Source organism: Carettochelys insculpta, chromosome 24 (assembly GCF_033958435.1).
Source record: "Carettochelys insculpta isolate YL-2023 chromosome 24, ASM3395843v1, whole genome shotgun sequence".
Lineage (NCBI taxonomy): Eukaryota > Metazoa > Chordata > Testudines > Carettochelyidae > Carettochelys > Carettochelys insculpta.
This window is the reverse complement of record NC_134160.1, coordinates 10,175,106-10,184,654: the sequence shown is the minus strand read 5'-3', so window position 1 is coordinate 10,184,654 and position 9,549 is coordinate 10,175,106. Positions and strand designations below refer to the sequence as shown.

Here is a 9,549-nt window from a genome sequence, read left to right as displayed (position 1 = left end):
GGTGAAATGAGGCTTGACTGTCATTTACTGATGTCGTGACTCTGGCTGTAGGGCACAGCCAGAGCTATTGAATGAAAAGCAGAAGCATTTAAAAGTAGCTCTCGAGTGGTTAATGCTGGGATTTTGGCCTAGACCAAAGCTACAGGAGGCTGCTTGGAGAGAACCAGAGGTCCTGATCCCATGTGGTCATTAAAGTTGCCATGGCACGTTTTTCTTGATGGCCTGGTGAAATTCCAGCTACTTACTGCACTCAGCCCCTCACCAAACTCCCCCTGCATTTCAAACTGGATGCAGTATTGGCTTCTCAGCCACTCAGCAGTGTGTGTCTATCTGTAAGGTCCCTGGGGGTCTGAGCGTTAGCCACCCCATCTGCGAAGGGAGATCCTTGTAATTAATCCTTTTAACACCAGCACCTTCTGTGAGAGGACATAACCTCCTGCTGCTGGTCCCTAAACCAACACAGGCCCAGGTGGCGTTCATACCACTGCCCCACGGCCAACACACTGCAACAGCTCTTTTCTTTAATGCGATTCCTGGAGGGTGCCCCCTGTGACATTCCACTTGCTCACAAATCCCAAGCAAGTTCATACGGCTGATGTATCAGTATGTTTTATGTCTACACTCTCACATTTGGGAGCACTTCACCAGATGCCCCCATCCTGAAATCGCCCACCTCTCAATGATGAAAACCACTTTAAACTGCGTTGCCCACTGTGTCCTTACACAGAATCTAGTGCAGACAGAGCAAGTGAAGTTTGCTGACATGTTGGCGGGTTAGGAAGGCCCTTGAAGGTTCCCAGTCAAAAGGCCTTCTTCAGAACTTTTCTACAGACGTGTTGCACCAGTGTGGGTTGTCTGATTTAGTTACACAGGCAAACCTGTGCGATTACTCTCCTTTGGTGTGAGCAGCTGATTTCAGCTTAGCTTAAACCTCCTCCAAATTAATTTATATTTCCAGCCAAATAAGCCTGGTTTTCACCCACTATAAGTGTCCTTGCACCAGGAGTTTGTCACCATTAAACAAGAGCAGTTTTAAACAACCACATCTGTCAGTCCAGTGCCACTATCCCAGGCAAACAAATGCTGCATCTTGGGAATCTGGCTGAAAGCTCCTCATTAGGTTCAGGGTTCCAGGGCAAAGCTAGAATATGCCGCAGGAACAGAAGTGATTAGGAGTAATAGGGCTTGCAATGCTGAGCAGGGCCGAACCAAGGGGTGGGGCTGAATAGCTCCTATTCTGCAAGCAGAGCTGGCTGTGATCGTTACCGCCAGGTGGGTTTTAGCTGCAGGAATACAAAGAACAGTGGCTGGTTTTTGTTTTTTTTTTTTAAACTGGTACTATTGGCTCACCCACCTATGAGCCATTCAGAGTCCTTTGCCCCTGGGACAGCTGCTGCTCCTCCACCCCCACCTATTTCTCTCGTTGATCAAATGCAATGAGGTCTCCCGGCATGTTGGGCTCTCTAGGGCTGCAATCCGCTCCCAAGGCTCACTGGACCCCAGCTCACCCGCTCAGGTCCAGCACTTCCGCACGAAGCCAACAGGCAGCCTGGCGTGCAGGAACCTGCCTGGAAAAGTATCACACTCCCCTCTGGCTTAGACCTGTGCATGCCCAGAGCTCCCTCTCTGCCCTTCCCATGCATTGGAGACACTGGCTGTGCAGTGGGCCGGGCAGTGCTAGCCAGGCCGCATACCGGGAGGCAGAAAAGAAGTGACTCCAAGGACTACAAAGGCAGGGGTGCAAGTGCAGTTTTATTGGTGAGGGACAGGCAGGCAGTGGCTTCGGCAAGACACAAATACAGGAGGCACCTCAAGTTTGTCACTTTTAACCCACGACAAAGAATCCCCCGTAGCCCAACACCTCCAGCATCCTACTGAGCAAAAAATACCCAGGAGGAGCCCTGCAGAGGAAGTCACTACAGAAAGGAAAGCAGCGCACTCTCTAGCTGCGATCAACTAGGCTTTGGTGTCTTGACCCCCCACCCCCCCCAACCCACCTCAGTGCCCCCTTTTCAAATGTTAAGGCCAGAAGGCACAATCAGGCCCCAGTCCTGGGGGAGGAGGACCAGAAACACCTGGTGTTACTAGGTGTGACACTCAGGTTTACGTTAAACTATGGAGCACTCTTCCCCAGCAGTAACTGCCCAGTGGGAAGACCACAAGAAATGTGGAAAGGGGAGGGAAAGGGAAGGGGGATTTGTCCCAAAGCTGCCACAAGAGAAGGCGGAATAGAATGTGTGAATACCGTAGGCACAGACCAGTCAGTCCCCTTTGCTGTCAGAATCCAGGCAGAGCTTTTGGGAGCTGAGACATGTCTTACAAAAAATGGGGAGGAACAGGGAACGTGACCCTGGCTTGCTGGGCTGCAGTTCAGTTCTTAGGCTCTTCCCCAGCTTCTCCGCCATCTTCTCCCGCGCACTCTGCTGTCCATAACGTAAGGTTGTCCCTGAGCAGCTGCATGATGAGGGTGCTGTCCTTGTACGAGTCTTCACTGAGCGTGTGCAGGTCTCCCATGGCTTCGTCGAACGTGGTTTTGGCCAGCGTGATGGCCTCCTCTGGGGCATTGGCGATCTCGTAGTGGAAGACAGAGAAGTTAAGGGCGAGGCCCAGGCGGATGGGGTTTGTGGGCTGCATCTCCTTCTTGCTGATGTCCATGGCTTCCTGGTAAGCTTTCTGGGCATGTTCTATGGTGTCCTTGCGGTCATCCCCAGTGGCTACCTCGGCCAAGTATCGGAAGTAGTCTCCCTTCATCTTCAGGTAGAAGACCTTGCTCTCCGGGTCACTGGCTTTCTTTATGAGATAGTTGTCCAGCAGCCCCAGGACTATGTTGCAGACGTCCTTCAGCTCACCCTCCACTTTCTCTCGGTACTCATTCACCAGCTGTGCTTTGTCATCGCCCTCTTCGGTCTTGTGCTCGATGCTGGAGATGACCCTCCAGGCAGACCGCTGGCATCCCACCACATTCTTATAGGCCACGGAGAGGAGGTTGCGCTCCTCATTGGACAGCTCGTCCCCATGCTCCACCACTGCCTTCATGAAATCAGCCATGTCCTCGTAGCGCTCAGCCTGCTCGGCCAGCTTGGCTTTTTGCACCTGGTGGTTTCTCGCCATGGCTGGGAGCGCTGGTGGGAAGGAGACCACTCTGCAAGGAGGCTGGTTGGAAAGGATCAGGCAGACACCCAGGGAGCCTTCTGAGTCTCTGTTCAGCTCTGCTGACGAGATCGGCTTTTGGCTTGGCGTCTCAGCCTGGAGCAGGGGCTGGGCGTGGCAGAGAAGCGCCCAATGAGCCCCTCCCTCGCTTCCTCCCAGTCAGCCCTCTCCTTAAAAGGAAAACTGCAATGATTCACCTTGGAGCTAAACGGATTATGCACCAGCCCATGTCAGAGAAATCCATCTTACTGCACCGCCTCCTCCCTGAGATCTGCTGGGCAGGAGGCTGCTACCTGAGGCAGAGGTCTTGCTTTTGGGTTCCAGTTTGCTTGATGGACTCTTCTCGCTGTTGTAATTGGCCCGTTTTGCCAGCCAACAACTTGCTGCCCAGATGTTCCCTCCTGATCACCTCACCTGGGTGTGTGTGGGAATCTTGCCCTGCTGCTGACTCTGCTCTCTGGCTCACTAGAGGCCACCCAGCACTGGGAGGGCCAATTCTGCAGCTTCCCAAAGTTCACCTTGCAGCAGCTTTTCAACATTTTATCGTTTTAAGCTTGATCGCCATAAATGCAGGGAAATATCAGGAGCTGCTCTTCATCCCACTAATGCCCTCAGTGGTGCCGCACAGGAAAACATGGTGGCAGATTGGCTCTAGGGGGCCGTGAACCTGCTCTGAAACTGAAGGGGCAGAGTGCCAAAAGGGCTGTTTCTGTTCCAAAACGCTGGCAGGTCTGCAGGTTGAACCTTTATTCTGGAACTCTCTCATCCAGCAAATTCTGCAATCCAGCAGGATTTTAGTTAGCTGGACAACCACTTACCAGAGGTGCGGACAAGTTTCCTGTGATCCCATAGGTCGTTTACAGCCCCCAGTCCTGGCTCTTAATGTTCCGGGCTATTATTTAGCTTCAATTTACCCCTAAAATGTCCAAGAGCCTGGTAAGCAGTGAAAGCATCAGTAATGGGCTAGACAATATTGACCTTCCATGGTCCAGCAAATTCTATGGTCCGGCACTGGTCAGGTCCTGAGGGTGCCAGACAAGAAGGTTCAACAAGCTAATTTAGTGAGTTAATTCTGTGAGGCCCCAAGCAATTGGTAGCTACCCCACTGCGCAAATAGGCAACCGAAGCAGAGAGGTTAAGTAACTTCTTCAAATCCACAGAAGTTTAGGTGGATTCTCCTTTCTCTCTTTTGCAAAGGAGTGGAATTAGAACTAAGGAATTTCTGGCTCCTAATGTTATGTTTAAATCATACCTCAAATTGAAGTCATTTTACTGCCTTTAAAACAGGACTGTGTTTCAGGGCTGACCTCTGTTTCCCTAGGGACACGTTTATAGGCTACTAGCAAGATGTAAGAAAGAAGTCACCTACTTATGTCTGTCTACTGAACAAAGGAGCAGGTCAGGAATGCATAGTTAAACCAGCCTGCACTGTCCGAGTGTTGGTGGGGAAAGTTTCCACAGGACTGCTCAGTCCATTTTTAAAATCACCTCTGCTACCTCCCTTTGAGAGACAGTGTCAGAGAGAACATAATGCTCTCTGGAGGCACGTCCAAAAGTCAGCCTGACCGCTGCAGGGTGGTGGATAGTAATGTATAAAGTGGCCTCTCCTCCATTTTAGCCTGGTGTACTCGTGCCACTTGACATTAAATGCTTCAGTTGAGACCCGGCTACAAACATCAGTGAAATAGAAATTTGGCTTTAAAATAACAGCTTCTAAAGCCACTTCGTAACAGCATGGCTCCGAATGTGAGCAGCTGGGGACAGAACTCCAAATCTAAATGTGGGCGGGGGGGGGGGGGGGGAACTAGTGGCTGAGGAAAGAGTGTTCTTAAGACACAGATCTTTCATCTGCAAATCAAACCTGTCCTGCATTGTACCCCCACCGTTCCCTTACTCCAATTGCCAGGCCAGTTTCTCGCTCCAGTTATTGGTCATTCTTCTTTGCGATTACTCTGAAGATGCTTGAAAAACACTTTCTTGCGATTGCTTGGCTGCTCTTTGTAATTAGGGACTCTGATTAGAATCTGTCTCTCATGTTCCATTGAAGTTTCACTCTCAAACTGATTAAGCCTGTTCCCACTTGCCAGGAGCTGACTGCTCCGCTGGCTGATGCTGCCAGAAGGCAGCATGACAAATTCATTGCACTGAAACCCGCCTTAATCGCTGGCCTTATCTGCTGTGTGGATACAGCCTGTGTAGCATGGGGAGGGGAGGGCAGGGCAGGGGAGGGTGGGGTCAGTAACTCAGCAGTTCCAGTTTGCCGGTAAATTGCTACAGCTGCATGACTCACCAATCTACTCATGGGTGTCTCTCCCAGCTCACATCTGAGCACATAGCTGCAGAAGATCCCTGGCCCTGCTGGTTACTTCCACATCAAGCCAGACTTGAGTCAGTGGGAATAGTGGGGCATGGAGGGGCTCTTGTTCTCAGCTTGGGTTTTTAAAGGGTTGAGGAAAGCCCACTACTGAGGCTTGAAACCAATTCCATGGACACTTACAGCATGGTGGACTCTCTCAAGCTAAGGAACACATCTGGCCCTTACGACCAAAGTATCTGAGCACCTCTCACAATCTCCCACGTGGTTATCTTCACACCACTGAAGGGCCACAGGGAAGTGCAGTTACCACCATGTACACAGGAGCAGCTGAGGCACAGAGACAAGGGCCAGTTTTCAAAAGAGCTGCTGAAAAGCCCACTTTGTGACTCGCCCGCGGTCACACAGGAAGTCTATCACCGAGCAAGGACTTGAATCTAGTTTCCCAAGTCACAGCCTCGTGCTCTGGCCCAGGGCCTCTCGCCTTACTCCCCTGGGGACAGTTCTTCCACACTAGTTCCTAGCCGAGAGCCACATTCCTATTCTGCATTAACACTGATCTAGGGACTCTGGCAGCTTGTCAGATCTCGGTAGTTCATGGAGGTTGGGCAGGGTCAGTCCTGCAATGGGAGTTTTAAATGCTGCAGGAAATGATGGTCATTGTTCTGCTTCACCAGCCCTCAACGCCTCAGCAGGACAAACGGAAACTGCTCCTGACAGAGTCCTGCTGTAACTGAGACCTAAGTGCCAAGCCCCCCCATGAGCTTTGTGAAAGCAGTCTGAAATCATTATGCACCGTGGGTATTAACACCAGCACTGGGATCAGACCCCCTGCTAGGACAGTGAGGACAAGAAGCAATAGGCTTAAATTGCAGCAAGTGAGGTTTTGGTTGGACATTGGGAAAAATTTCCCATCAGGGTGGTTAAGTATCGGAATAAATAGCCTGGGGTGGTTGTAGAATCTCCCTCAGTAGAGAGATTTAAGAACAGGTTGGATAAATATCCATCAGGGATGATACAGATGGTGCTTGGTCCCACCCTGAGGGCAGGGGACTGGACTCGATGACCTCTCAAAATCCCTTCCAGTTCTAATATTTTACGATTCCAGGACAGCTACATGCTGGTGCACGAATCTGCACTGTGGGCTGAGTACGAGGCCGGGGGAGACTCTGGGCAAGTCCCACAGTACAGCCACCTTCCCTGCAACTGGCCATCCTTTTCCTGGCGTCCCTGGTGCCACGTACTACGAGCGCTCACATGCCTGAGTGCTCCTTCACTGCATTCCACCGACTCCAGAAATACCTGTTCCTTCCTCTTCCAGGGGACAAGCTAGTCAGCACCCAGGAAACAGAATTTGGGAAGCAATATTTGATCCACGCAGCCACTGAATTCCACTGTCCCATGCTTGAGCTGCTGCCTTCAGACAGCAGTTTTCTTTATGACGTGTCTAGCCTCCCTATCCCAGCAATCAGACTGCACAAGGGCTTTAGTGCAGGTCCCCTTCAGTGAAATTCTCAGCCCCTGACTGGTGTGAAGTTTCCTGAAAGGAAACTAGGCCCAGCTGTCATGTCAAACCTGTGAAAACTCTCCAGTACCCACCCAACCAGGGAATTAATAGCGCTCCCACAGCACCTTGAGCTCCGTTCGTCCCTTCTGTTCTTAGGAGGGTGAAGACACTGCCTTGTTACAGTCTGAATCTCTGCTTGCTTCCATTTGGTGACCAGTTTTAAGCAATCACCAAACTATTGTCCTTGGTGGGCCCAGTGTGTACTCCGAGTAGCTGTGTGTAGGCGCATCAGTACGTATTTTGCCAAGATGGGCTGGGCCACTTCCCTTTCAAACGGGATACAACTGAAGTGCAGGCCAGACTGGTAGACTGTCCTTGATGATGGCAGCACCACACAAACTTTCAGCAAAGGCAGCACCTGCTGCCTCAAGGACAAAGTCCAAACTAACATACACCTCAAATGCACAATAGGTTGGGGGCACGTTTCCCTGAATTACACATTATGACCTACAGCCCGTGGCACTTGTACGGTCTGTGGAGTCTGCAGCAAAGTCACATGGAGCTCTAAATCCATTCACGTTTGCAAAGCATTTAGAAACCTGATGCAGCTGTGTGAGGTTTGTTTAGCAATCCTTCCATCTACAGGATGAACCTCTCTAATTCAGAACTCTTGTCCAGCAAACTGCATGATCCAGCAGAATTGTAGCTATCTGGATGACCGCTTATCATGGGTGTGGCCAAGTTTCCTGTGGTCCCTTAAAGTTTGTTTCCAGCCCCAAGTCCTGGCTCTCACTGTTCTGTGCTGTTATTTAGCTCCAATGTCTTCTGAGAGCCCAGGAAGCAGTGGAAGTGTTGGTAATGCCACTAGACAATAGTGACCTCCCGTGGTCTGGCAAATTCTCTTGTCCGGCACTGGTCAGCTCCCAAGAGTGCCAGATGAGAGAGGTTCAACCTGTACTTGTTCTGATCCATGCTGAGAAGGGCAATGGCATCAGCGGATTTTGGGAGCCATGGTTCTGGACGTAGTACAAATCCACAACCAGTCTCTGGCTTTCCATCCCTTGTGGAGTCAATCAGAAATGTTTTAAGCTCAACTTCAAATGACATCCTCCACCCCTTTGTGTCTCTTGGTTACCAGCTCACCCCTGGACTGTGTGAGAAGACAGCTCATGGCATCCTCATGCTGCTATGGCTGACTCTGGTCCACCTGTGAGACAGCAGAGAGAAATAAGGCTCCTGGAGCTGCCTCCAGCCAGGACTCAGTCTGAGTGAAGTAACTTACGGCTCTGAATATAATACGAGCTCTTAACAAGAGAGACCTATTAAATGGCTTCACCGGGGCCTCTCTAGGCCCTCTCCATGTTCTGTGGTAGGGTCATGGGTCACCACTGGCTGCTGCTGGCTCCCCACTCCCCCCGCACTCAATGCAGCAGCTCCCACACATTAGGCTTGAGGCAGAGTTTTGGTAGCTCTGCTCTACAGAGCCACTTAACTGAGACCCGGCAACACAGTCTGCAGAGCGTATGCAGGACTCTGAACCCCCGACCCACAAAGCTTGTTTGAACCAACCCATCCACCCCCTCCAGAGCCACAGCCCACCCCGTCTCCATTTTGTAGAAAGAGTCGACGAGGTCCCGACAACTTCCATCTCTGGCTGGCCTTTCAGCATTGAGCATTTGAGATTGGGTGGCATGGACTGGGCAAAATGGCGACAATTCAGCACCAGACATATGATACTCCTCAGGTATTTCCTCCCATTGTGGGAATGGACCAGGTTTCCTTCCTACTTTACGGGGGGAAGACGGCTTGATGGCGCCCTTACGCCCTGGCCAGCGTCAGCGCTGGCTTTTGGATGAGGGAACCCTGTGTGCTTTAAACAAAGACTCCCACAGCCTCACGCAAACCCTTTTATGCTGCTTCTTCATTCTCTCAACCCTCTGATGCAGGGGTGAGCAAACTTTTTATGTCAGGCTCCACTTTTTGTCCCTGCAATTATCAGCCCCACCCCACCCTGCATCGGTCTAGTGTAATCCAAACCGATGGAAATGTTGATTCTGTTCACATGAAAGAAAAACCCTTTTGGCACATGGAAGAAAGTTAAGTCTGTAGACTGTAAAAACTATTTGTCGCTCTATAAATGTGAACACAGATTTCAACTTTTTTACTGGGATGGATGAGCACAAGACCCAACAGCCGATCATGCTTTGCCCCATTACGAAATGTAATGCCCCCAAGGGGGTCTTCCCCCCACTTGGCTCACCCCTGCTTCTCAGTATACCCAGTAAGAGCAGCCTGGAAGCATGCCCCCTTTGGGGGTGGGAGAAATGAGAGCCAGATGCCCATGTACAGTAAATAGGAGAAACTTTATTTTGTTACAAAAGTAAAATGCAGACATAAATTTCCCCCCTACCAGCCTGCAGGCAGAGCTGACATGGGGCGGGGGGTCTCACAGTTCCACCTTCACAAACCCTTCCACTCGCTTAGCCGGTGGCTGCCAGAGCATTAACGCATATGATCCGCCCTCCCCCGACCCCCTTGCCTGCTCTGTCCTTTCAATAACACTGACAGCGGCAGCAAG

The 9,549-nt window shown here is 51.0% G+C and overlaps 1 protein-coding gene across 1 annotated transcript; it reads right to left on the bottom strand.

Annotated features, from left to right (window-relative positions):
* Window positions 1–2,017: 2,017 nt before the first annotated feature.
* On the bottom strand, window positions 2,018–4,906 carry SFN (stratifin). Its single transcript, XM_074976190.1, has one exon. The coding sequence runs from the start codon at window positions 3,109–3,111 to the stop codon at window positions 2,371–2,373; it is 741 nt and encodes a 246-aa protein (XP_074832291.1). The 5' UTR covers window positions 3,112–4,906; the 3' UTR covers window positions 2,018–2,370.
* Window positions 4,907–9,549: the final 4,643 nt, after the last annotated feature.